A 27,801-nucleotide genomic window follows, 5' to 3' on the forward strand; every position below is an offset into this window, starting at 1 on the left:
GTCCTGTCCACTGGGGCCCTGGAGAGCCAGGGACAGGCCTGGTGTCCTCTGGCATCCCATCCCTGGCCATAGGTCCCCAGCCTTAGAAAAGGACCACAGTAGTGATGTAAGGGGTCAAGATGCCAGCAGCCCAAAGACCCCTCACGTGGATGCCTGGTCATACCCTCTCGACGGGGGCTGAATGAGCAGTTTAGACTTGGTTCCTTTGAACCTCCTTGGAATCTTGCAGACACGGGTCCCCATGAGGATATGGTCTGCACAGCCACTTGAGGCAGCCCTGCCCACAAGGGCCTGGAAGACCCTAAAAACAGACTGGCAGGATAAGGCTACCCCCAAGCACCCACTGCATTCCTGGCAAGGGCCGGAGGCAGCTGGAGAAGGCCTGAGAGGCCTAGGGTTCCAGCTCTGCTCCCCGGCCGTGTGACTCTGGCAAGTGACAACTTCTCTGAGCCTCCACTTCCCCATCGCTGCTGGGGTTAAATGATGGGATCCTTGGAAGCAGTTGGCATGAGCAGGTGGGGGCGGGACTGGGAATACCGCGTCCCTGACCTCACCTGTTGCTGTGAGCTAAAGCAGCAGGAGGGCCTCGCTGCACAGAGCTCCTGCAGCGTGCCTGAAGCTCCGCTGGGCTTCTCTCCCCCAGCCGTCCCCTATGGTTCCCTGGGCCTCTTGGTCACTGGCATTCCCTCACCTGCCCCCAACCTCTCTCTCCAGGGCCTATGTGTGGCTGGGGGCAAAAGAGGCCAGGAGGGTACCCCGGGGTGCCTGGCTCTGGGGCACTAGACTTTCAGCTTACCTGGCCCACCCCACCTGACTTGAGAGCAAATCAGGCCTGGGGACCTCCCAGCCCCTCTGTAGCCCCGGCCCCACGCCAGGTTCTGCCCACCACCCTGTCTGTACTGCATTCACTCTCGCTCTGCCCTATGCTCTGTGCAGCAAACCGCAGTTAGAGCTCCTGTCCACCCCTCCCCACGGGCCATGCATCAGCCAGCCCTTCTCCTTCGGGAGGAGCTGTGTCTTCCTGGTCTGAAAATATACAGTGGGGACAAAAGCCAATCAGAGTTGTGGGACACCAGTTCTTTGAGGTCTAGAATGTAAGCTTAGGGGGCTGGGGTGCAGCCCCAGGGCCTGCTGTTGTCAGATGGAGGGCTGGCGCCCTCCCAGAGCTTGGGCAATATTTGTCAAGTGATGAATGAACCTGTGAGACTCCCCAGGTCCCAATGCCCACAGGACCAAGGCCCAGATCCACACCCCTCACATTGTGGAGGCCACCTCTCAGCAAGCCTCCAGCCCCAGAGCCAGAGCTCCAGGACAGCAGAGCCCTTGGTCTGGACGAAGCCTGGGGAGGGGGCTGCAGGAAGCTCTACGCAGTAGGACATCCCCAAACATCACCTTTCCTGCCCGCACCAGACATCCTGGGCCCTTCCTCCTCCTCCGTGTGATTTTCCTCCCAGGCCCCTGGGTTCCTGCAACACAAGGCACTTCTGCCTGGCGTTTCATTTCTCTTTTACTCCCTGTAACAATCTGTAAGGGAGGCCCTGAGTTCCTGGGCTCAGCTGCCGAGGAAGCCAGAGCCCAGAGACACTGCCTTTTAGCTCAAGGTAATACAACTGGAAAGGCAAAACAAGCTAGGGTTGGGGCCACCCAGTCAGGGGTTGGGGTGCCCCTTCCCACATAGGCAATTCTCAGGGAAAAGGAGTAATAGGGTAGGGTGGACATTCATTGATGTTGGCCTCTCTGGGTCTCAGCTCATCTATGAAACGGGAAAGATGCTAATACCTCCCTGGCATAGAAGAAATGAGCAGCAAAGGACGCTGCTGCTGATCAAACCAGAATCCCACGCTTAGCTGCCCCTGGGCCGGTTCCTTCCTGAGCAAGTCCTGCAGGGAAAAAGCCTGGCTCCTCCTTTCCTAGGGAGCCAATGCCCCCTCCCCTGTCAGAAATGGGAGAGACCATACCTGGGATCCAGGTGCGCCTGGGGGTCCTGGGGGACCATGTGGTCCAGGGGGACCTGTAGGCAGAGTCACAGATGGTCACCTGGGGCCAGAGCAGGCCCCAACCCCCATCGGCTTTGGAGAAAGAAATTCCCACCCTCCCACTCCAGCCGCTGCCCTGGGGCTGTCTCCATGGGCAGCAAACAGAGGCTTGGTGAATGAACGGCGGGGGAACACGTACTCTCCTGGCCTCCCTTGCCCATTTTCAGATCAGACAGGAGTGTTTGTTTATTAAAGTGTCCCAAGGACCTGGAACACTGCCTAATAAGTAGGACCATGCTCAGTGAATATTTGTTATTTGTGTATAAGAGTAAATAAATGACAGGAGTGAGTGAACTGGGCCTAGGAACAACCACACAGCGGGGTGGGTGGGGCTTCACCCAGAAAGGGTCTGTGGAGGGTGGGAGTCAAGCCAGACCCAGACTCAGCCCATTGGGCCCCAGGGCCAACCCTTCCCCCAGGGGCCCTGGCTTCTGCCTAGAGGCTGTGGGCCTCCTGACTCTCATAGGCACCTGCCCCACCTGAGCTGCCTCTGTGCTGACCCCATGCTCCCTTTGGGCCTGGGCCTCCATGCACTCCAGTGCATCCCCCACCCAAGAGCGTCAGGAACTTGGGGTTCCCGTATCCAGTCCCATAGGCGAGCTGCCACTTGGAAGCCAGGAACCTTACCTCAGGTCACATAGCAGGTTAGGGCAGACTAAGTCCCTAGCACCTTGCCAAGGCTGCGGGCCCCCTAATGGCCCCTTCGAGGTCCCTTGGCCCAGGCCAAGCTCCAGAGGGGGTACCCAGTCCAGGTCAGCCTGTGCTGCTGCCCTCTGCACTTACCTGGAGGCCCGGGAGGACCCCGCGGCCCTGGGACACCCGCCAGCACCGTGTCCACGGCAGAAGCCAGCTGTGAGTCTCCATCTGTGGGAAGAGCAGATGGCCTGTGACCCAGCAAGGTGGAGCCGGCAGAGCTGGGAGGCTGTACCTAAGACCCCTCAGAGCCGAAATAGACACCCCGGTCCCTGCTGGGCCTCACAACACCCCTGGCAAACAGATGCTACTGTTCCCACGCAGAGGCCAGATCAAAGGGCCGCGACAGCCCAGTGGGCTTCATATAAAGACAAATTCCTTCCTGAACATTCCAGGCCCTAAGACTCTGGCCCCACCTCGCTCACTTCCCCAATATCCCAGGCTGGCACTCTCTGCCAGGCTCCACCCCACATGCCTGTCCTGATGTCCACAGCTGGCTCACCCCTTTAGGGTCTCTTCCAGGAAACCCTTCCTCCTCAAGGTCTGTACTGCCTCCATCAGGGCCTGGTCTGTCTACCGGTCTGTCCCGCGACCTGGGTTCCTCCGGGACGAGCCCCATGTGACTGTGCCCTGCCCTTTCTGAGAGCCAGGCCCAGGGCAGCCAGCCCAGGAAATGTCCAGGGTGAGGGCGGCTACCTCTGTTCCTCCCTCCACACACAGAACCCTGGACTGCCCTTCTGTAGGTTTGAAGCAGGTGGGCCCCCTGCGGGTGCTTGGTCCCCACCAGCTGTTCCCGCTGGGGCATCCCCACTCTTTCCAAACGTTCACATCCCAAAGGCTGCCCTCCCTTGGAGACCTCAGGGCTGGCGTTCTGTCTGGGCACTGGTGGTGGCAGGCTGTGTCAGACACAGGACATCATGCCCGGGCCAGAGCAGCCCATAGCCTTTGGATGGCTTCTCGTGGCTCAGGGGTACGGGCTGCTGGGCCCTGAAACCCCCAAGTTCATTACAAGCACCACCTGTGTTCTCTCCCTGCTCGGGGGCGGGGTGGGGGGCATCGCCGAGCCCACCGCGGGTGAGAAAGCTGAGTGTTCAGGGAGTTAACACTCACGCCAGACACCCTGTGAGAGCCAGGCCCCTACCCAGGCCCCGGCCTGCTAGCCTGGGCCCTGCACCCACTGAGGGCACCCTAGGACCTCCAATTCTCTTGGGAATGAATCCTCCCTCCTGGCGTAGGCACTGGCTGGGGGCTGTGTTTTATAAGCCCAGAGCAACTGCAGCAAGGAATTTTACTACCCCTACTTTACAGATGGAAAAGCAGGCTCAGAGAGGGCAGTGCGACTCAGGCCCAGGCCTTAACGCTCAGGTAAGGGCTGTGCTGCCTGGGGAGACAGAAGCACCAGCAGGGCAGGGGCTGGGGTTTCTCTAACAGCTGACCAAGAGGTCCCGCTCCCCGACGGTACCCAGGATGTCACCAACCCATCCCCTCTCCTCAGACTTTTAAGTCAGTCCTGTCACTTGCTTCTTATAAAACCCTTCCCAGGTTGCCCAATGCAACTAACAAAAACAATGCTCCCCACAGGACGGACGCTCTCTCTGCCTGGCTGGTCTGCCTCACTGTCCCTCAGACCCGGGGTTCCCGCCTACTCTCTGGGCTTCCCCACGTGCACGCGGGTGTTTCTGGGTACTCAGAGGTACCCCCTTGCGCTAGCCAGTGGCCCCTGAGGGCATTAAGTTTATTTTGCTCACTGCTATATCCCCAGTGATAACACATAGTAGGTACTCAATAGACATTTGTTGGATAACCTGCAGTGAGGGGATTGGTGACAAGGAGATGCAATAATGGATGACCTCGATGGTGCTGCCATCACCAGGAGGAGAAACCGAGGCCAGGCCAAAGAGTAGAGTGATCTTGGGGGGTTAGGACCCCAGGGGCAGGAGCTGAGCACCAAAGTCGCGTTGGTGCCAAAGTGGGGTTAGGAGGACAGTACTGGTTCTCCCCCGCCTGGTGGGGCCCACTCCCAAGCCAATGCCCCACTCGCTGACGGGTCCCTTCTCTGGCTCTTCTGGGGATGGCTTGTCCCTTAGCAGACGGTGCAGCTCAGGCCTGCCCCACTCCCGCCCTTGTTGACACTCACTGTCCTTGTCGGTAGGTGGCTGCAGGGAGTAGAGGACGCCTTGGGGGCCATTTGGAGGGAGGCCCGGGCTGCCTGCTGGGCCGGGGGGGCCAGGGGGTCCAGGGCGCCCCATCTCTCCAGGAAGCCCGCGGGGCCCTGGTGGCCCCAAGAGGCCTGCAATGGGTAGAAGAGGAGTTACGTGAGGGCTGGGCCTGGCAGCCAACATTACTGATAGGAAACAGGCCTTAAAAGGGACAGGGTTGGCAAGGGTTGGTGGTGGCCTCTAGACCACAGGCTCCCTGGAGGGCTGTCCTGGAATGTAAGTGAAATGGCTTCTCCTTCCCGGCCGTGCAGAGGGAACCCTGAGACATCTGGGTGGCAGGGGAGGGAGGCAGGGACAGCTCTGGCCTGATGCCCTCTGCCCCCTCCAGGGACCTCAGCCCTGGGGCAGGAGCACCAAGGGGGCGGCCAAGCTGACCAGGGGTCACTCCCCTGTAGAACCCAGGAGGACTTGGGGGCTCTCTGGAACTGTTGTTTAAATGGCTGAAAACAACACCCAGCCCCTAGCAGCCCCACCCTGATGCTGGAACCCACAGCTCCTGGAGCCTTCCCTTCTTCCTGCAGCCTAGGGTGAGACCAGGCCCTAAGTGCCTGGGATGGGTGGCAGTTAGGGTGCTGGTAGAAGTAAGTGAACTCGGAGCCACCCAAGATGGTAGTCATTCACCCCAGCAAGACCAGGGTGTATGGGGTGTCTTGCTTGCTCCGATAAGGGAGAAACCCCAGCCCCCGTCCACCAGTGGACAAAGGACAAAGTCAGTGTCCTTACCGGGAGGCCCTGCTGGGCCTTTCTCTCCTGCCTGGCCCCGGTCACCTTTGGAGCCTGGGGGACCTGCAGGCCCTGGTGGTCCCGTCTGCCCTGGGGGCCCTGGGGAGAGAATGAGATGAGGCCTGAGAACATTGGGGCTGAGCTGGTGGCTCCAGGCCTGACCACCTGTGCTGTCTGGTCTGACCCACACCTGGGAGCCCCTTCTATCCGAGGCTTCCCAGGTGGACAAAGACCCTCATCAGCTTGAGTCGGTATCACAGTTTACGCATCATTTTTGTACCTATTAACCTCTATGATCTCAAGAGCTGCTTTTGTTCCCATTTGACAGGGAGGGAAACTGAGGCTCAAAAAGGTGTGGTCCCTTGCTCACGGTCGCAGAGCCAGGCTGTTGATGAGTCAAGTCTCTCTATATCCTCTGTCTCCCTGCTCAGAGTTGGAAATTGGGCTTGTGGTAACAAACTCCCCAAAAAGGCCTCTTTGGAGATCTCAGAAAGCCCCGAAGGACACACATGCCCAGCACAGGTGTCTCCAGTTCCCAAGGGTGAGTGAGAAGAGATAGAGAGATAAAGGGCCTGCCCTGTGGCCTGGGAACAGCCCCCTTGTCCCTCTGGAATGCCCAGAGATGGTGCTCAGAGACGTTTGCTGGACTTATGGAGAAACCTGTGCTGGCTCTTCGGGTCCCTCTAGCTCTGACCGCACATGACTGTGGTCCAGGAGAAAGGGCTTTAACAGGGGCTGCTGGTTCGAGGAGATGCCACCCGCTCTCTGGGATTCCAGGGAGATCCCGGGTGTCACCATTTGTAGGGCTCGTGCCCCATCTGGTGGCCATTTCTTGGAACTGCACTTTTCCTGCGAAGGAGAAAGATCTGGCCCAGAAGACCCAACCTCCCTTCCCACCTCCCAGGAGGTTTGGGGCCTGAGTCCTCCCGTGGATGGAAAATTCCCTCCTTTTCAGTCTCAAAAGAAGGATTTGAAGAACATGGTCATGAGGCAGCTCTCTGGGGTGAGACTTTGGGGACAGTGGCTAGAGAAATGGGCCAGGGAGGCCAGAGTAAGATGTCTTTAGCAGGCCTGAGCTCATCCCTCCTCCCACAGCCTCAGCTCCTTTAAAAGACTGCAGAATATCTGCTTCTCCCTCAGCTCCAGCACTAACCACGGGAGACAACTCTCCCACTGCTGGGGTGGCTCTCCCCACTCTGCTCTCACTTTTTAAATGTTAGCTCAATTTTTTCAAAATGCCACATGGGCATATTTGACCCAGAGGCCTAGTATGTAACCTACTTGTGGATGCTCTGGGAGGCCACGCCTAAGGCCTCTGTGGCTGGCCTGAGCCCTCCCCTGTAGGCCTCACTCACCAGCTGGGCCTGTGGGTCTTCTTCGGGGCCCTGGGTGGGCGAGAGGGATAGCGTCAGGGAGGAAGTCTTCATTCCAGGGTGGTGGGGTGCTCTGGGGGACTGGCAGGTCATTGTCTGGGCTTGAGGGTCGCTCCGCTGCTTCCAGCAGGAGAACCTGGGCCGGAGAAGGGAAGCGGGTCAGGATCAGGCCAAGCTAGGGACATATGTAGACAGGGACAGTGTCCCATGAGACCTGCAGCTGCCCACTGCTGGGTTGGGCTGTCATTCTCCTCAGTGGGACCACCACACCCCTTGCCAGAATGCTCTCTCACTCCTGCTCGACTCGCCTTCCCATTTCAGGAGTGCTCTCCTGGACCTCCAGGGTCAAGCAGGTCCCCATCAGACACTTTCAGATGCCCTGTACACTTCTTCTAGAACAGCCATCGCTGGGAATGATGATCTATGTGGCTCCTCCCAAGAAGGACTGGCATGCTTGTTTCCCACACTGCCTGGCTCAGGGCACAAACGACACGGTCAGGGAATGTTCGTGGAGGAATGGACAGATGGATGGATGGTAGGAGGGAAGGAGAGAGGGAGGAAAATAAGAAGAGAAAAAAAAAGAGAGAGAATGAAAGAGAGAGAAAGAACAAAAGGAAGAGAAGGAAAAAAAGAGAGAGAAAGAGAAGGAGGAGAGAAGCGTAGGGAAGGGAGGAGGGATGGAGGAAGGAAGGAAGGGGAAAATGGGCCTGGCTTGGTGCATGATTTTTAGTAAGAGCTCCAGGAAAATGAAAGGAGGCCGTGATCACTCAAGGCAAGCCTGAAAAGTAGCCTGTCCTCTCCCCCTTGAAGGAGGCAGGGGTCAAGGACTGCAAAGACTGAGGGCCTGGGCAAAGAGACTCCCTAATTCCAGTTAAGTGAGGATCCAGGCCTCAGTGGTTTCACCGAAGCCCTGCTGCCCCCAAAAGGGGCCAGCAGGGGGCGCTGCGTGCCCAGAATTGGCACAGGACAAGGACAGGCTGGCAGGTGCAGAGAACCTAGGTAAGCCCATAGCTCGGTTGGGGGTTGGGGCGGGCACTGGGATCCCTCCGCTGTATTAAATGGGGGTTGGCTTCTTGCTCCCACCCCGTGTGTCCCTGGTGTTAGTGTCATTTACCTGATGGTGAGGAAGAAGTCTGGTGTCTCAGGTTCCCTTCAGATATTGGGAACCAGGACCCCACATCCTTCTAGAGTCCTAGACACCCCCACCCCCACCCTGTGATTAAGGGTGTCTGAGGCCGGGGCTGAGAGTGGGCCTGTCTGGGGGGCCTACTATTATCATGATCACTGATGTCTAATTCCATAGGCACTGCCACCCAAAGGCATCCAACCTCACCCCCAGGCCTGAAGCCCCACCTTGTCCCATCCTGCGCCCACTGCAACACCACAGAGTCCTGAGGCCTCCCCTGAGCCACACCCTCCCCCCCGGCCCCCCGCTTCTTGGAGGTCGGGGCCTGCGCATCAGCCCTTTCCTAGGCCTTGCCCTGGTGCCCTGCCATCTGGTCTGCCCACAGCATGTCTCCCCAGGCCTGTGGCCCCAGGCTCTCAAGCAGCTCTTGGCCATCCCTACTTCCATCTGCCTCCTCCCTCCTGGAGCTTGTACTCCACAGCAGTAGAGTGAGGATCTCATGCCAAGTGAACCCTGCCCCGTCCCTGCGCCACCCCCCTAAACCTCCAGTGTCCCTCACAGGTGCCCGTCTTGACCTGCCCTGCCCCTCCTTGGCCTCGCCTTCAGCTCTTCCACTCTGCTCTGTCCCAGGCACCCTGCATGACCCCCAGAGCCCTTCATGCCCTGAGGATCCCCACCTCCAGCCCCTTGCTCCTGCAAGGCCCCCTGCCAACCTTGTCTTTCACTGCTGGGAAGATCTTAAGACTCCAGTGGGTCTGTCCTCCCTATAGTCTCTGGCCCTCTGGGCAGAAGCGGGGTCCTCCTCTTAGCCCCTGTACACTTGCTTTGTGTCAACGGCTGGGGTAGTGGGAGCAATGCCACCAGCTGGGCCTTCGGGAACCAGGACTGCCAGGATTGGCACCCTCCTGTTCTCTGTCCCCAGAGCCCGGCACAGGTTAAGTGCTGCCCGGTGAGGAAGGCTCAGGCCCTGCTGCCATGCAGACCAGTCTGAATTCCGGCTCTCCCGCTAGGTGGCCACTGTGTGATCTTGTGCAAGCGTCATGACCTCTGTGAGCCTCGGTTTTCCCATCAGCAAAATGGGGGTGATAACACTGACCATGTAGGGTCATGAGAGAATGGGAGCGTGTAGCACATAGGTGCCCCGGTTACTCCTGACGATGCTGGTGGCTCACAGGGACAAACAGCTGCCTTCGCAGCGCTCAGGCTTCAGCTAGGCTGAAGTCCTGGGTGCGTGGCAAAGAGCACCCCACCCCAAACCCCACCAGTTCTGCAGTGTTCCTGGGCCTGGGTGACAGAGTCTCTGAGGATCCTAGAGAACCAAGTGTCTCAGGGTTTCTATCTGTATTGGGCAGGTGGGCTCCTGCCCCATGAGGCTCCGGCAACTTCTGAGGCCCTCCCCTCTCTGGTCCTCACAAGGACCCATGAGACAGGATGGGTCATTGTGGCCACATGACAGGCAAAGTGAAAGTAGAGGTCCAGAAACCACAAGTGACTTGCCTAAGGTCACCCAGCGAGCAGACACTGGGGCCAAGGCCCCATATATTGCCTTGTCCAACTCCTCACAGCACAGCCACAGCCACAGCCTTGGCCTTGGCCTTGGCCTTGGCGGAGCTTCACAGCCATGGAGAAGAGGAGCGGCTGCCTCAGACCACGCAGCAGTTTGGGGGTAGAACCTGGTCTCCTGGCCCCGGAAACCCCACGAGGAGAGGAGGGTGACAATTCCTACCCCAACCGCAGCGTTCACTGGGAAGTTGCCTAGAAGGTCACAGGCAGGGGCTCTGGGGCTGTGGAGGAGCTGGGGAGGAGGGGCAAGAGCCTTGGCTGTGGGGTGGAGGGGTGATGGGGAACCAGGGCAGTAAGACTGAAGATGGGAGCGTGGAGAACTGGGAGGACCGCAGTCTGAGGCTTAGGTCGGGGGTAAATGAAGGGTGGCTCCCCAATTTTAGCCTGGCTCTGGAGACAGCAGGATTGCCTCCAGTCAAATAGAGTCATGGAAGAGGGTAAAATCGGGGTGAAAGTGACTAGTATGGGGGTAGATCAAGTTGCAGTGTCTCAGGGGAACTCCATATGGACATATTTAACAGGGAATAGTCACAAGCTGTAGGGGGTAGGGGCAGCTGGGAGGGACTGAAGGTGGGGTGCCTGCTCTGGGGTCCTGGGGGCAGGCCCTGGTGTTCTCCCTTTATGGCTGGGCTCCAGGCTCCCTTGAGGGGACCTGCCACATGCAGCCTTGTCCATACACAAAAGGCCAGGCTCACTTCTTCCTAGGGTACTTCCCACACAGACACCAAGGCCCACAGAGCCTATGGACTTGGGCAGAAGAGCTCTGGCCACAGCCAAGTTAGCATCAGCCCTGGCCGGAGTCCAAGCCCTCCCGGCCTGGCTGTGGCCAACCGCCTGGAGAAACTGATCCCAGCCCAGCCGGGCATGAGCTCACCAGGGTGGGCAACAGTAGGCGTGGGGACTCGGCCCAAGAAAACCAGACCACGGCCTTTGAGGGCAGTGGCCCTAATGACGTCACTGTGGCCTGGCTGATTAGCACCAGACACCAGCCGAACTCCGAGGCTTCTGTGACCCTCACACGGGGAAGTCCCCTCGGGCTCCCTCCCATGCCTGTGGTCCATGAAATCCGAGTGTAAACTGTGGGGGACGAGAATAAGAAAGGCAGGAAGCTTTCTCCCCAACAGCCATTCCAGCTGTCCCTGGAAAAGAGGGTGGCCGAAATCCCAGATCAGCTGCTAGGTCTGGGTCCTTCGGCAACTCGGGCACCCACACAAAGTGGGTGGACCCAACCACACCCCTATTGTATACCCATGGGTATGCCACAGAGGAAGAATTGTGATCGGCCAGGTACTCATTTTCCCAGCTCTGTAGCAACGGGAAGGTGGGCATACAGCCCGGTGCTAGCCATTGAGACATAATGAGTCTGTTCGGATACTTTGCCTCACACCCTACTTCCTGCCTTTGAACAAGATGTTAGGATGTGATGCCCTGAGCTGCAGCAGTCACTTTGTAACCATGAGGCATGGACCATGAAGCCAAAAGACAATTCACTAATGAGGAAGGGGAAGGCTGTGAAGAGCTTGGGTTCTTGAGCCACCAAACAAATCTCAGGACCACCTACTCCTGGACCTTTGAACAAACAATACATGTCCTTTAGGAATAAGCTACCATTAGCTAGGTTTCTATTACTGGCCCTTGAATGCATCCCTCCTGACACACCAAACAGGCTTCTTGTCTGAGGGAGCAGAAGCCTTAGCTTCCAGGTCTCGGGCTGCTGCTCTCTTATGTCAACTGCTTGGTTTGGCTACCATCTGGGGTCTGCCTACGTGGCTCTGCTGTTAGCCATCAGAGCCCAGCCTTGGCCTGGCTGATCCCAGCTCCATGTGCTCTGACCCCTGCAGGCTCATTTGTCCATGGCAAAGACCCTGGGGCTGCTGCACTGATCTGACAACTCACCCAAATTGTGTCTCCCTCTCTCTCTAGGCCATTGCCTCTCAAGGCCCGCCAACCCAGGCCATTACTCCTAGTGGCTCTGTCTCTCTAAGAGATACTTGGGCATGGAGCAGGCAGGTAGGCGGCTGGAAAGTAACGCAGACAAGACGCAGGAACTGAAACAGGACTCTCTCAGGCCCTACCTGAGAATCTGGAAAGAGGGTGGTGTGGCCACCTCTCTGCACATCCCATACTCAAGCTGCCTTCCCCAACGCCCCATGCAAGAGCCATCTAAGCTCCCCCTTGTATACCAGCCTCAAAATGACCCAGGAAGGGGCAGAAAAGTGACTCCTTCAATTTCCAGTTTATAGGGCAGCAAATTGAGGCCCAGAGCTGAGAAGGGACCAGCCAAGGCAGGGTTATTGCTATGATAGGTATTCTAGCCCTGGATCCTCCATCACCTCCTGCTGTTCCTGCCCCATCTCCTGAGGACTCCAAAGGCATCAAAATCCTCAGGACCAGAGAGCAAGCCTGGCCCCAGCCTCCTGCCTGAGGCTGTGCTGCTGGGGCAGAGTTGGAGGGAGTTATCAGGGCCAGGAGGATTGGGGAAGAAATTGCTCATGGCAGGAGGGCATGGCTGAGGGCCAGGTGGGTGGGGACAGTTGGCACTGTGCCAGTCCTCCCCCAGAGCTGTGACTTTTAACACCCCAAGGTGCTGGGCTGGGGCCAGGGCAGGCTGTGGGCCACTTCTCTGCCAAACCACGTGGAGGCTTCAGGTGCCTGGAAAATGTTCGTCAGGCAGCTGGCCTAGGACCCTGTCTTTTCTGAAATCACAGGTGCCAGAGTTTGCCCCAGCATCTTCCTCAGGACCCCCCAATCCCTCCTAAGGCTACCCTACCCCTAGCTTGGCCCACATGGCAGCATCTACTCCCTGATGCCTTCTATCCCCAACTCTTCTATCCCCACAGAGCCACTGAACCCCAGGAGGACACAAGGTCCCCACCCCCAGCCTGTGCACAGAAGCCTGGGTTGCTGGAGGAACCTCTGCCTACAGAAGGGGCCAGGGACAAGGGAAGCCCTGGGGCTTTCATGTCATGTGCTCTGCACGGATGTCTCCTATGCAGCTGTGTCTTCATCTGTCAGGTGGGGACAGAGACATGGAATAGATAATAACACAGATCCTCACACCTGTTCCCAAAGCCAGGTTTTACCACCAAGTTCTCCAAGGGGCCCGGCAGTCCCACAGGGCTGGCACTTTGATCCATTCCACAGATTAGGAGGTGGGAGTTTGGTGAGGGTCATCACCAAACTGGTGGGGGGTGGTCACATGTATGTCTGACTCTAAGTGACAATCATCTGCAACCCCCATCCACCTGGGCAGGTGTCCTCGTGGTCAAGCTTTCAAGGCAGGGGGCAGGGCCAAAGACAATGTAGGGTTAGCAAGGGCTGAATGTACACGTAAGTGTGTGTGTCTATGTGTGTCTGTGTGTTTTAGAGTGTCTATGTGTATATATCTGTGTGTCTGTGTGTGGTATCTGTGTGTATGTTGTGTCTATGTATGTGTGTCTGTCCATGTGTATCTGTCTGTGCGTGTTTATGTATGTGTGTGTTCGTGTGTGTGTCTCTGTGGTGTCTATCTGAGTGTGTGTGTGTGTGTGTGTGTGTGTGTGTGTGTGTGTGTGTCTGCAGATGGGACCTGACTGGCAGGCTTTCCTGGGCTGAGGGCCCGACCTCTGGGCCTGCTCTCAGGGCTCTTGCTGTGTGGGTCCCAGCTCACCTTAGTGCTCTGCCCTCACTTCCAGCAGGCCACCTTGCACTGCTTCCTAAGGCCAGGATGCCCCCTCCCAGGCTGCACTAACTGCCCCAGCTGGGAGCCCTAACTCAGGCTCAGGTAAATCCAGCCTCCCAGTGCTGGTTTTGCCCTGGAGCCAGGAGACATCCACCTCTGCTCCCCACCCCCGGCGCTGCCCCAAGCTGCTCAGTGGAGAATTGGAGGCCTATTCTCCCCTAGGCCCAGCCCCTCTTAGCCAGTCACCCAGCACCTGCTCTCAGACCCTATGGGGTACTAAGGAGAACGGGCCCAGCTGGGGCATAGCTATGTCCCCCACTGCTTTGCTTTCTCCCTACTTGTACCTGCCAAGGGCTTTCTATGGCCACGTGAATGAGCTTGAGGGCAGGCCAGAGTGACAGATAATACCACGGAGCAGATGCCTCACTCAGTGAAGGATGGGAGTATCTTCATACCTTGAAGGCCCGCTCTGCAACATGCTCTGCACTGGCTCCCCGAGGGGCCCTCATGGATAACCTGCCCCGGCAATATACCTGCACCTTGCTCATCCTTCCCTTCCCTGACTTACTTCCTCTCTTCTTGCCCGGTGCCCATCTAGGGCCATTCTCAGACACTTATACTTTATCAAGTCCTTCTGACTCTGGGGTGACCTGCTCCTTTCCCTGTTGCAGTCATACCGAGGGCTGGCTGGTGCTGGGAGGCTCCTCCTCCAGCTGCTCCTCTGTGCCCAGCCCAGCACCACACAGTGGGAGGAGGAGCCAGAGTGGGGGGCGGCAGCCCTAGGAGAACAGCCACTCCCTCTCCTTTCTACTGAGGAGTCAACTTCTGGGCATCCAGCCTCCCTGCACCAAGACTAGACTGCTACCCAGGACCTTCAGATTTCTTGCTCTCCCCAATCCCCTCCCTGACCTCAGGAGGCTGACACAGCCTAGAAGAGGTCACCCAGAGCCACCTAGGCCCCAGCAGCACCCAACCCCTGGGATCAGTATGCTCAGGCCTACAGATACCTGATGCACCCTCCTCCCAGCCAGCTCCCCAGGCCCAGGCCCCCAGGCCATCTGACCTTGGCCTCCAGCGTGATCAGCCGCTCACTCATGTCGCTGAGCCGGGTACAGTTCATGCATTCTGAAAGAGAAGAGCCCAGGTGAGAGTGGACTATAGATCCTGGGGAGAGAGCAGCCCAGCCTCTAGAACAGCCTCTGGAATCGGGCAGGGAAATCTCTGATTGGTATGTCTGGAAAACTCCTACCCATCCTTCAGGGCCTTACTCTCAGTATCCCACCTTCCATGTAGCCTGCCCAGCCTCCGCACCTTCTTTCTGAGCATCCACACACATTGTACCATCCATTTATTCACCAAAGAGCCAGCACTGAGCCAGTACCTGGATGCCTTGTCAGCCTGTTTCATGAGGGCAGGAGTCTTTGTCTATTTTGTTTGCCTATGAATCTCAGCACCTGGAAAAAGTATGAGTTCAAAGACATCTGACAGTTGTGAATGGATAGTAAATGAAATGTGCTCCCTGACTTTGAGAACTATAGTCTGGGGAAGGAGATGGGAACATAGGCACAAGCTGGTAAGGTCTATGCTAGGGCTGTAAAGAACAGAACGTGCAAGAGAACATCATTGGGGATGCCAAAGTTAGTCTAGTGTGTGGGGTGTGGTCAGGGAGGGCATCCTGGAGGCAGTGGCATCTAAGGTGAAGCCTGAGGGATACACAGTGATTGGCCAGGTAAGGAAGCAGAGAGAGGCAGGTTTAGCAGAGGGAAGAACAAGGCTGAGAACAGGGGTCTGCCAACAGTCTGGCCAAATCACAGCACCCCTTGGGCCACCAATTCTGGAGATGTGTGCTGGGCCTTAACAGATGTTCTGGTCAGAGAATCTCTCCTGAGGCCAGTGGGCAGCTGCTGGAGGGGGTAAAAGTCAAGATCAGATCCGCATTTTTAAAAGCTCACTCAGGCAGCAAAGTGTACAGTGAGTGGGAGTGGAAGGGACTGGAAGCCAGAAGCCCGAAGGAGACCAGTGATGGTTAACCCCGAGGCACACTTCTCCCTGGGCTGTAATTATCTGTTTGCATCTGTCTCCCCCAGAGAACCAGAGCTCTTTAATGAGGAAATAGATGGTTCAAAGCTGTTCTAAAGAGCTTTTATTGCTCTAGAAGTCAAAAGAAGCTTAAATCCCTCACTCAGTTCAAAGCCTAACCCTACAGTAACCCCATTCCAGTTAAACAGACACAGACGCATGAGAGGAGTCTGAATAACTCAGTAGGTTTCACTTGGTGTGCAGAGGCCCCTTGGCCTCAGTGAAGTCCGCCTGCCCACCAGCAGGTTCCATAGGCCCCACATCATGAGCCCCTCCTGTCTTTGGAAAAGTACCCCATCTTTGTCACTGAATGCAAATCACCTTGCTAATGCCCCTCTTCTAAAATGGCGATCACTCTGTGAGATATGCAGTGGGGTCAGGGTGGGCGGGTGGGTGTGGAGGAACAGCCAGGGATCTCTGGGCTGTGGGACTAGGTGTTTCAGACTGTGTCTTTCCAGGGATGCCCAGGCTCAGGGCCAGGGCGCCTGAAATCCACTTTTTTCTGCTTACCAGCCCTGCCTGGGTTTATAAGGCCTACTACGTGGGCGGCAGAGGCCCCGTTCACCCTCACCTCCCTCTCTACTCCCCTGGGCTGGGCCCAGTCAGTGGTTTATAAGCATTTTTTTTAGGAATAGAACTCCCCCCACCCCAATAAACCTTGTCAGTAACCTCAACACATAAAACAGATTAAAGACTGAGGTATAAACACTGAAACTTTAAATAAAACAACTAGAAGAATGTATACAGTTGTCTAACTCTGGCTTAGGGCAGGACCTCACAAAGACCGGCCAGAGAGGGGGTGGTTTTCTGGTTAAGCATGGGGGACTGAACACACTCGGTTCCCTCTAGTTTCTCCTAGGAAAGCGATGGTAAAGAAATGCAAACATGCAAACCACAGAGCAAAGAGAAGGGCAGAGGAGAATGCTCAGCAGATGAGTGCTGCCAGTGAATGAAACCCTTGGACCAAGGTGCAGACTCTTCAAAGCAACGGAGATCAGAGCCTCCAGGCTTCCTGCTTCCTCCAGCTGGGACAGCCCCAGGCAGGAGAGGGGACAGGTCCTCCTTGGACATGGGACTCACCTGAGGCACTGACATTGGGGGACGGCCCCCTGGTGAAATAGCTGGGTCTCTAAAGTGCCCCAGCAAACAAAGCCAAGCACAAGGAAAGAGCCGGAGGGGACTTTAGTGACTACCTCTTAAATACAGACAGCCCAGTGTTTCAGAATTCCTGGGCCTTTGAAAGTAGGGGAAGACAGAGATCCAACAGAGTTGCCTTTGTCCATCCACCCACCCATCTACCCACACACTCTCCCCATCCTTCTATCCATCTCCCCACCCACCACCCTCTCATCCACCTGAAGCCAAGGAGGCTGCTCATGAGCCCCTTAGTGACCCTGTGCTATTACTGACCCGGTGAGCAGCGGGACTATGAATGGGGGTGCCTGCCCTTGGAGCAAAAGACCATGAACCCTCCTGAGCAGCCATGTCTTATGGGAACAGGCTCTGACTCGGGAGGAAGACCGGCCTGCTGAACTCAGCTCCCCGACCCAGGCCACACTGGGAGTTTACCACCCCACCCTGAGGGCAGCAGAAAGGACCAGAGGAGAATGAACCAAGTGAGTTTAAATTAGAGCCCCGGCCCCATGCAGGGAACATTCTAGTGGCATTTAGGGGCCTTGAGCAGAGTGTTTCCAGGGTCTGAGGCAACTTACAGGACCCCCTGCAGGGGGGAAGGTCAGCGGAGGGAGGGGAGCCTGGGGCTCTCACAGAAAACTATTTCTGGAAAGTGTGCTGGGCCTGGGCCTAGTTTGCTCTGGCACCGGGCACCCTGTTTGGCAGGTGAGGAGCGGCTTGGCTGTCAGCAGGCACAGGGGGTCCAGCTCCCCAGCCGAGGAGAGGCCTGGGAGGCCCAGCCAGCGGGCAGAAGCAAAGCCGCCAGCTTGGCCTCCTCATGCCACCTGCCCTGGCAGGCACTCTAAGACCAGGCAGGTTTTATGGTTCCCCTGGCATTCTTTCATCAACAGGCAATTAAATTATGTTTGTTTAACTTTCCCTAATTATTCATAGAGCGGTGGAAACATGGAAACGGTGCTGATGGGTTTGACTGGCTCGGTGGCTGGACAAGGCCCTGCCCGCCCAGCTCTGGGCCTCGGTTCTCCCTCACTAAGATGAGGACTCTAACTTTCTGGGATCCTACGGATTCCCACGTTCCCGCCACTCTTCCCCTCCACACAAAGGCCCACAAGTGCCTGGCCACAGCACATTTCCTAGCATCTAGGACACGGATGCAGAAAGCTGTGTTGGGAAATCTTTGCAAATATGTATATATCAGAAATGTGAATGTGCCAGACAAACCGGTGTGGGTGTCTGTGTGTGTGCATGAGAGAGAGAGAGAGAGAGAGAGAGAGAGAGAGAGAGAGAGAGAGAGAGAGAGAGAGACTGACTGACTTACTGCTTGGTGTGGTCAATAGAAAGAGAACTATAGAGGCCCCTAATTGACTGTGTGGCTTGAGAGGCCCTCACTTTACCTCTCTGCACCTCAATTTTTTCATCTGTAAAAGAAGTTTACATTGGATCAGCTCCAAGGGCCTCAGGGTCCTGAACTCTTTCTCCTGCCACCTGTACCCTCACCCTTGGGCTCCTACTGCTGAGTTCTGTCCACCCATAGCAAGATGGTAGTTGCCAAGCCACCTGCCATTTGCCTTTAGCCAGCACTGCGACTAGTGATGGCCCTGCACCCAGAATTCAGGACCTGCCTCCAAAACGAGGCTGAAATCCCAAAGCCTGGCTCCTGAGAGGAGCTTCGTCCATAGAGTAGGTGTTGGCTACTGAATAGGCATCTAAAGAGGCAGAGTGGCCCACTCTGAGGCTTGGGCCACAAGACCCCAACAGGAGGAACCAGGGCAGATGGGTGGTCCTGTCCCCAGAGACCCAGCTCTCTCTGTAAGAGGTCTTGGAGATGGGTCTGCAGGCAGGATAGATGTTGCCAACTCAACGGGATCTGGCTAGAGGAGAGCCCTAAAATCCCACTGAGAACTTTGACCCTAACCAAGACTCCTAGGCCCTGTTAGGAGAAGGAAGCTCCAAGGAGGTCACTGGGGTCAGATGCTGTGGGGACAGGGAGCAGGGCAGGTGGGTTGGTCGTGAATGTTCACAGGGAACCACAGGAACAAGCAGATCTGGAGTGGCCTCAGTTTCTCAGCTGAGCCTATCTCTTGTCCCATTGAAGAGACTGAGGCCACTCAAGTTTAGGGTGCACCCAAAGGGCAGACTGGGCAGACACCAGAGCCCTGCTAAAGTGAATCCTGCTCCGTAGGGTCAGCCCCTGAACATCAGCCCCTCCACTGCAGTCATGGCCAGTCCTCACAACCAATCGGCCCGAAAGTCACTCCTTCCCACTGACGTGCAAACACCAACTGAGGCTCAACTATAGCAGGAGGACACACAAGGGACACACCTGGAGCACCCAGCTCAGGTGACCAGGGAGACTGTGCTGCTGGGCGCCATGGGACACCTACTACATAAGGCCACTCTACTAAGACCAGGAGACAAAGCAGCCCTACCTCATACATAGAAACAAACACAGGGAGGCAGCCCAAAAGGGGAGGCAAAGAAATAGTTGCAGTGGTAGGATTATGGGTGTTTTACCCTTGTTTTTCTTAAATTTCTGGGTGATGTTCTATTCTTTTGGCTCAGCTTTCCGATCTAAAAATGAAGCCAGTCATCCCTACCTTATTAGGGTTGCTGTGTAGGGTGGAAGAACAGAGGTGTGGTACCTGCCTGCCTGGTCCCTTTCCCCAGCTTCTAACATTGGCTCCCAGGGAGTGACCAGCACCTGGGTCCCTGGCTTTTCCACCTTCTCCAGCTCTGAGCTCCTGGCTCAGTGATTCCTCCCCTTGGAGCCACTACCATGCTGAGGGTGGCTCCCTGCTCATGTGAAGCTGTTGGCCTCTGTTTCCCTCTGCATGAACCCGGCTCTGGTTCTACATGTTAGCAGGCACACAGTAGGCTCTTGATAAATATCCATAGATGAAAGAAACAGGCATCACTTGAGGGTCTTTTGTTCATAGTTCTTAGTCTTCTGAGCAGAGCGGGTGAAGACCCTGAAAATCATTTGCAGGTAGGGAAACCAAGGCCCAGAGAGGGAAAGGGAGTTGGCCAAATTCATGGCCTCATGGCAGATGAGCCACCTCAGGTCTCCTCCCTCAGTCTAGGACCTAACCATAGGCAGCACAGGCAGTAAGACCCATTCTTGGTTCACTGGGGGATTTCCTGCATTGCAAGGCAACATTTGCATCTGTTCTGAAGGTGAAGAAGAATCTAAAGACATGGTTCCACTAACAAGCCATTATCTTTGCAAAGTCATTGAACACTGAGCCTCAGTTTCTTTATCTGTAAAAAGGGCCTGACACTCTCTCCCTGACCCACTCTTGAGAACTGTAACACTCTCAGAAGAGATCGATGTGAACACATGTCATAAAGCACATGAGGGAATGGCTCCGAAGCTCACATTTCTGGTCTGGGGCAAGAGGAACCAGTCCCCCACACCGATAACCCCCTAGGATTAGCACCCTTGAGACTCGTTGGCTGAAAGGAGACTGAAGGCCTGTGAAGGTTCATTTTATGTCAACCTAGCCATGGTCTATGCCATTGTTTGATCAAACGCTAGTCTAGATGCTGCCGTGAAGGTATTTTGTAGATGTGGTTAACATCTGCAGTCAGTTGACGTTAAGTAAAGGTTAAGCTGGATACTGTGGGTGGGCCTCATCCAACCAGGTGAAGGCCTTAAGAGCCAAAACTGAGGTTCCTCAGAGAAGTAGGAATTCTGCCTCAAGACTGCAGGGGCAAATCCTGCCTGAGTTTCCAGTCTGTTGGCTTGCCTTAAAGACTTAAGACTTGCCAGCTCTCACAGTTACGTAAGCCAATTCCTTAATACATATCCATAGCGATAGGTAGATAGGTAGGTAGGTAGGTAGGTAGGTAGATAAATGATAGCTAGCTAGCTAGCTAGATAGATTCAATAGATGGTAGATAGATAGATAGCTAACTAGATAGATAGATGATGGATATAGATAGATTAGATAGATGACAGATGATAGCTAGCTAGCTAGCTAGTTAGGTACATAGACGGAGATATATAGATACACACACACACACACACACACACACCTTATTAATGCTTCTTTAGAGAACCTGACTGAAACAAGGCCCTACCTATAAATAGGCCCTAACTAGATTTATGAACCAGAGCAGGGGCTCCTGAACTCTTAGGCGGGTTCCATGATTCAGCTTCAGCTGCCTTAAAGATAGTGCTGTCAGATTTAGTAATAAAAACACAAAATTTTAGCAATCCTACTTAGTACTTCATGCCTTCTACAGAAGCACTTTCTCCTTGACAGGGACCCAGGGACAAGGGGCTTCATCCTTAAGGGCCTCTGTACATGTAAGTGACCATGCTGAGGGGCAGTGCCTATCCGTGTGACTCTCCTGTGCAGGGTGGGGCCGATCCCAGCTATGGGAGATCAAGAGGGATTCCTGAGGAGGTAGACCCGAGCCTTGACAACTGCCAGCGAAACATTTGCTGAGCACTTGCTCTGGGTCTGGCCCTCACCTAAACCCTTTACACCCATTCTTTCTGTGTAAGCCACTTAGCAACCCTGAGGCAGGCACTAGATTGCTATCCCCACTTTGAAAATGGAAAAAGTGAGGCACAGTGAGGTCAGACAAATCTTTTGAATGTCTCCTAGCCAGAAACTGATCCGGAAGCACATGCTCTTAGCTCTTAATCACTAAACTATTTAAAGTTTGACATAACATTGCTGGTGTTCGCCATAAACCTATCCCACTCAGACCCAGTGCGAGCGTTCAGCATGTACTTGAAATTCTTGCATCAGCCCATGAGGGATCCTGCTTTCCCTCCCACCTACAGAGGAAGAAGCAGACCAATGGTAATGATCCTCGAGCCCAAGGGCACACAGCTTGAACAGGTGCCAGAGTGTCTGCTCTTGGCTCCCCACTCCTCACCTTGAAGAGATTCTGCCTGACCTTGCCTTGACAACCTGCCCAAATAGACCTCACTCAGATCCCTGCTTAAGCTTCTGTAAAAGGTAGGAATCCATTTAGCTCTGAGGATCGGTGATGGTTGGGAGAAAAGAAAGCCTGCTACAGGCTGGATTTCCAAAGTCCACAGGGGTCTTCAGACCCCTGGAGTAACCAAAGCATGATAATTATAGATTTCTCCAGTCCAGGTGTCTCCAGTTCAGCCAGCAGCTCTAAGGTATCCTCTGGTGCCCTGAGCCCAAACCCACAGGTAGCAAAGGTGCACTGTGCCTGGGAAGCCACGTGTCCGGTTAACTTCTAGAGAGCAACTTGTCCAGATAATCACATACAGGTTGGATTTCTCTAAGCCACATATCCCAAAAGAAAGTGTGGAGAAGGCAAGGTTAGGCTGGGAATGCTGCCATGTGCCTCCCCTATGCTCCCCAACACATGCCAGAGCAATGAACCCCATTGCTCTGCTGGTCAGATAGATCTGTGGCTGCCTGCCAAGCCCAACCATAGGGCTCATGGACAGGACAGAATAATTAAATTCCATCTTTTTCTATATCAGGAATCACAGAGAAGGCAATACTTTTCAGGAACTTCTGCCAAGACTTTTATTGAAGAGTAACTTGAGTTCCTACTTGGAGAGGAGTAGCCTAGCATAGGGGTCTTCACTGTAAAAATGCAAATCCCCAAAGGATCGACTACACCAAAGCTCCTCAGAACATGATGGTAACTAGCTACCTCCATCCCCATAGCTGGCATCCACATCAGCAGCCCCCAGACTACGGAACTTTCTGGCAATGTTCAGAAATACCCCATGGAGAAAAAAAGCTACACTAGTGAGTGAAATCAATTCACCAGTGTTTATCAGGAACTTACTGGAATACTCTGGCATATTGCCCTTCCTTGTAAGTGAGGAGGATGATTCAGAGAGGTTCGGCAATGTACTCAGGGTCACACAGCTTGTTGATTAAAGGCCAGAATCAGAAGCCAGATTTCCCTTCCCATGAGGTCATGGTGTGCTGAACTAGTTGCCCTGGCCGGGACAGCAACTTTAAATGTGACGTGAAGACAAGGGCCTGGACCATGGCTGCACATGGACAAAGTCTCTGACTTCTGCACCCCATCATGGCCCTAGGGGTTCTGCTAACCTGGCTAGCCAAGTCTGTCTTCCTCTCTCTCTACCTCCATATCCAGCCCAGAGTTCAGAGTCAATGGGTCTTGCATCATGGCTGGACCACAGCCCAAAGCTTCTTTCCTCCAACAAAATCTGAAGAGGAATTATTAGAATTATTAAATTAATTTATCAAGGACACTAGAATACTGACAATTTACCAAAAAAAAATCAACCATATTCCTATATATTGGTTATAAACAAATAGAAAATGAAAATTTAAAATACCATTCACAAAAGTATCATTGTCTAGAAATAAATCTACTGAAAACTATAAAACATCATTGAGACAAATTCAAGATCTAAATAAATGGAAAAGATATACTATGTTAATGGATCAGAAGACCCAATATTGTAAAGATGTTACCCCTGGTTTTTCTATAGAGTAAATGCAATCCCATTCAAACTTTCAGAAGTCTTTGTGTGTGTGTGTGTGTGTGTGTGTGTGTGTGTGTGTGTCCTGGGCGTGTATGTTGGAGGGTTGATTCTATAATGCATATGAAAATGCAAAAGTCTAAGAAAACCCAAGGCAATCCAGAAGAAATAGAAAACAATATGGAAGGCTTATACTATCAGAATTGAGACTTATTATAAAAGTATAGTAATTAAGACACTGTATTGTTGGTACGAAGAAAGACAAATAGACTCACACTTATACAATCACCCAGTGTATAAAAAAGGCACAAATGCAGTACAATAGAGAAAGGACATGCTTTTCAATAAATGGTGCTAGATCAATTGAATATCCAAATGGAAAAGTAAAATAACTTGACCTTTAACCCACACCACGCATAAAAGTCAATTCCAGATGGACTGTAGATCTAAGTATAGAAGGTAAAATAATACAACTTTTAGAAGAAAACATAGGTGACCTCAGAATAAAGATTTCTTTAACAGGACACACACACACACACACACACACACACACACACATAAATATTAAAGAAAACTTTGATAAAGTGGATTGCATTAAAAGTAAGAATTTCTTTTCATCAGAAGACACCACGAAGACAATGAAAATGCCTATCGCCAAGTAGAAGTAGATTCCTGGAAAACATATATCCACAAAATAAGATATCCGATTGGCCAACAGTCATATGCAGAGGGGCTCAACTCAGCCATATGAGGAAATGCAAATTAAACCACAATGCGATACTCCCACACACCTAACAGGATGGTTAGAATTAAAAAGACTAGTAATACCAAGTACTAGAGAGGATGGGAGCCACTGGAACTCTCATACAGTGTCAATGGTAATAACCGCTTTAAAAAACCGTCTGGCAGTTTCCAATAAGGCTGTTTAGGCCATTCTGTGACTCAGCAATTCCATCCCAAGATATAAATCTGACAAAAATGAATAAATATGTTCACCAAAAGCCATGTACAAGAATGTTCAAGCAGCATTGCTCAGAATAGCCAAAAATTATAAATAACCCAAATTCCCATCAATTGCAGACGGGATAAATAAATTGAATATTCACAAAATAGACTAATATACAGTAATAAGTATACACAAACCACACACAGCTGTGTAGATGAACCTCATAGAGATAAGGTTGAGTGAGAGATGACAGACCCAAAGAGCATACACTTTATGATTCCATTTATCGAAAGTTCCAACACAGGCAAAACAGCTCTCAGGTGTTGGCATTCATACCGGGGAGGGTGATTACTGGAAGAGGAAGGCGGAGGGCTTCTAAGATGACGAAAATGTTTTCTTGATGTGGGTGCTGGTACCCAGATGCCATCAGTTTGGGGAAATCATGTCAAACTGTTCTCCTGCTCATTCTGAACCACAAATCTGACACATCACCCTCCAATGTTCCCCATTGCCCTGAGGCCAAACCCCACCAGTGTGGGCTGCTGACCATGCTCTGAACATCTGTCACTCTTCTAAGCCTTTGGCCTTTGCCTATCTTATCTCATTTAGAAATGGCTTCCACCCTAACTCCTTCTTAAGCACTACTACCTCCAGGAATCCTTCCTTTTCCCCTCCAGGCAGGTTTAGACACCCATCTTCCCATCAACTGCCATGTGCTCGCACCGAGCTTAAGGCACTTGGCACCCTGGATGGGATGATTTTATGGGTAGCCCTCTTCCTCGTGGGCTGTGAACCACTTGAGAGCAGGGGTTATGTCTTATCCATTCTTGTATTCTAAAAAATGGGGAGTGGGGAGGCTCTTTCCCCTGTCACATGGGGCAGCAAAGATGCTTGTGAGTCCTCTCAAAAGGTGGCAGTGCTGCCCTTGGGATGATGAGCAGAACAGGAAGGGGACCCCCAGCTCATTGTTCAGGCAGCCTGCTCTGGAGGACCCTAGGGGGCCAAGAAGGACGGAGGGGGCTGCTCTCCTGTTCCAGGGGAGGTGTGTGCCCCAGGATATCTGTCTCTGCACACCCTAGCAGCTCTGTGCTGGGAGCTTCCTCACTGTGCATGGGAAGTACTGCAGCCCCTGAGCAGAGCAGCTGTTTTCCATTTCCACCAAGGCCAGAAAAAGTGGAAGGGGCTTAAGGTAGAGATAAGGAAGACGTTTTGATGCCGAAGTTCATTATATTCTGGCTTGTGACACCATGGGAGAGGAGGGAGGAAACATCCTCTTCCGATTGCACAAGAGCAGAGGGTCTGGCCCATGTGGAGCAATTCAGGTCATAATAATGATCAAAAAAAGAAGACACCGACTCACATTCATGGAGCACTTACTATGTGCCAGACACTGTTGGAAGGGCTAGACCTATGCTAATGCACTACTTTTCATGTAAATTCATCTATTCCTATAATAACCCGATGTGGTAGGGACTATTATCTCCACTTCATAGATGAGGAAACAGAAACACAGAGAGGTTGGGTAGCTTGCTCAAAGTCACACAGTTAGTAAGTGACAGAGCCTGGATTTAAACTGAGGCAGTCAGTGAGTGGCACTTGGCTTTTGACTAGCACCCCAGCCAGCCTTAAGAACTGGCCTGCCGGAAAGGCCTGAAGTCCCAGAGGACTCCTGGGGGTCCTGCCCTGATGTTTCCTCCTGGCCCTGGTCCCCACCCTGCTGTCCTCTGGAATTCCTACCCCAGCACAGCGAGCTCTAGGGTGGGACCCTACAACCTTTCTTCAGATGCTATCCTGGCCCCTCGCTCCAGCTGAGGGCACCATGGCATTACCTTTCTAAAACACAAGGCTCTTGACTTCTGTGGGGAAACGGTAGCAATGAATAAATGCCTTTCTTTAGGAAATGAGACCCCTCCTCAAAGTTAGCTGTGTCCCTTTGATGTATGGGGCTGACATATTCCCTTTGCCCCTCTCCCCCAAAGAGCCTCTGGGCCCAACTAAGAAAAAACCCAGGCTGGCCATGGCATGGGGTAGGAGCTACAAGGGCAGAGGGGCTGGTACCTGGGGAGGGCCCTCGGGGCAGCATCAGTGGCTCCTAGAGGGTCAGGGCACGGCTGAAGGATAGGGGATACAGGAGGGGTCAGTCCACATGTTCACATGCCAGAGTGCAGACATGCAAGAATATGTGTGGACATGCACGTGTGTATGTGTGTGTGTGTGTGTGTGTGTGTGTGTGTGTCCAGTCCTAGTCCTGATACACGGGTAGAAGCTCAGAAACATTCTTCATTTACATGAGGCCCATGGTTTTACAAAGCCCTTTCATATCTCTCACCTCATTTGGTACCTGTATGGCTGGTGAGATCCCCCACAATCCATGGTCTCAATTTATAACTGTGCAAAAGGCAGCTCAGAGGATAGGGGACTTTCCCAAGTCACACAGAGCTTTGACAAAAACCTATGTGCTCCTCTGGGGAATGCCAGAGGTCTTCTGTCACATGGGGCAGCAAAGCATCTCCATCAAAAGGAATCCAAGTGAATCACATGATATCACTTATATGTGGGATATAAACCTAAAAGCAACAAATGAACAGGACAAACAAACAGAGACTCATGGACATGGACTATAGACTAGTGGTTACCAGAGAGAAGTGGGGAGGGAGAGGTAGACGGAGTAACAGGGGTCAAATATGTGGTGACAGAAAGAAATCTAACTATGGGAGGTGAACACACAGTGTAAATATATATGCCTTACTGTTACGGTGTACAGCTGAAACTTATTGGATTTCGTTAACCAATGTCACTATAAAATATTAATTAATTAATTAAAAATAAAATTAAAAAAGAAAAAGTTATTTATGTAATGTTTATAAATGTGAAGTTACAGTAAATCCTTTTTTCAAGGGAAAAAAAAGGAACCCAAGTGAGCCATAAGAGGCTATTGGTGGCACCATCAGCTACCGAGGCTAGAGGACCAATCCCCTGCTCTGTGAGCATCTACCTTCTGATGGACTGGGAGTGAGGTTGGGCACTGGGGACAGTGCTGTGTACCCTCAGGCATGTTGCAGCCCTCTCTGGGCCTTAGTTTCCCATCCATCAGGTTCAGGGATGGACTTGATGCTGTCTCATGACCCTGTCAGCCCATCCTTCTCTGAGTCGGTAACCATAACTGAAGCCTGAAGGTCTATCGGCTGGGCATCCACCTTTCCTCTTCTGTCTCCTGTGGGAAAAGGAGCAGGCCTTTGCTTCCTGCAAGCAGACAGATCACATCACAGCAGCTCGTTCTTAGGATTCTGTGGTGAAATGTGGTCCCCTGTGAAGCATCCCATGGTCTGCCTGCCCGCTGGCAATGTCCAGGTGAGGAATAGAGACCCTGTTCCCATCTCAGTTTATCTGCTCTCTATCAGTGGGTTCTCAGCTTTCCTCCATGATAAAATGGAACAATGGTCTCTGCCCTGTGTAGCTGGGTGGCACGGTCCAGGCCTTTGCCACTGGCCTTTGAAAAGTAGGCCCTGGCCTTCGGTCCCTGCTATTTGCCCAGGGAGAGTGCGTGGGGACGGGACAAGCTCTCCCTGTGTCTGTGCTCGGCAGAGAAGCTGCTGCGGCATCCAGTAGCCCTCAGGAGGGCCTGAGGGTCTCGGGCCATGCTCCTGGGGCAAGCCCAACAAAAACACCTGGCTAGGGCAAGCTGGACAGCACCGGCGGGGAGAACACAGGGCCCTCAGGATTCTCCATGGCTCTAAGCGACAAAGAGCAGGCCCTCTGTCCAGGAGATTCTTCTGTATTTGGACCAT

The 27,801-nt window shown here is 53.6% G+C and overlaps 1 protein-coding gene across 2 annotated transcripts in view; it reads right to left on the reverse strand.

The window, feature by feature from the left end:
• The window catches only part of COL26A1 (collagen type XXVI alpha 1 chain), a 182,155-nt gene that overhangs the window by 6,108 nt on the left and 148,246 nt on the right, over window positions 1-27,801 (reverse strand). For both annotated transcript variants that reach the window (XM_039849022.1, XM_039849021.1), the window contains exons 4-9: window positions 14,458-14,519; window positions 7,027-7,180; window positions 5,672-5,770; window positions 4,867-5,019; window positions 2,820-2,900; window positions 1,959-2,011 (exon numbers count right to left, since the gene is read on the reverse strand). In XM_039849022.1, the coding sequence (XP_039704956.1) occupies window positions 1,959-2,011; window positions 2,820-2,900; window positions 4,867-5,019; window positions 5,672-5,770; window positions 7,027-7,180; window positions 14,458-14,519 (602 nt within the window). The remainder of the gene's footprint in view (window positions 1-1,958; window positions 2,012-2,819; window positions 2,901-4,866; window positions 5,020-5,671; window positions 5,771-7,026; window positions 7,181-14,457; window positions 14,520-27,801) is intronic.

This window comes from Pteropus medius, unplaced genomic scaffold (assembly GCF_902729225.1).
Source record: "Pteropus medius unplaced genomic scaffold, Ma_sr-lr_union100, whole genome shotgun sequence".
NCBI classification, from domain to species: Eukaryota; Metazoa; Chordata; class Mammalia; order Chiroptera; family Pteropodidae; genus Pteropus; species Pteropus medius.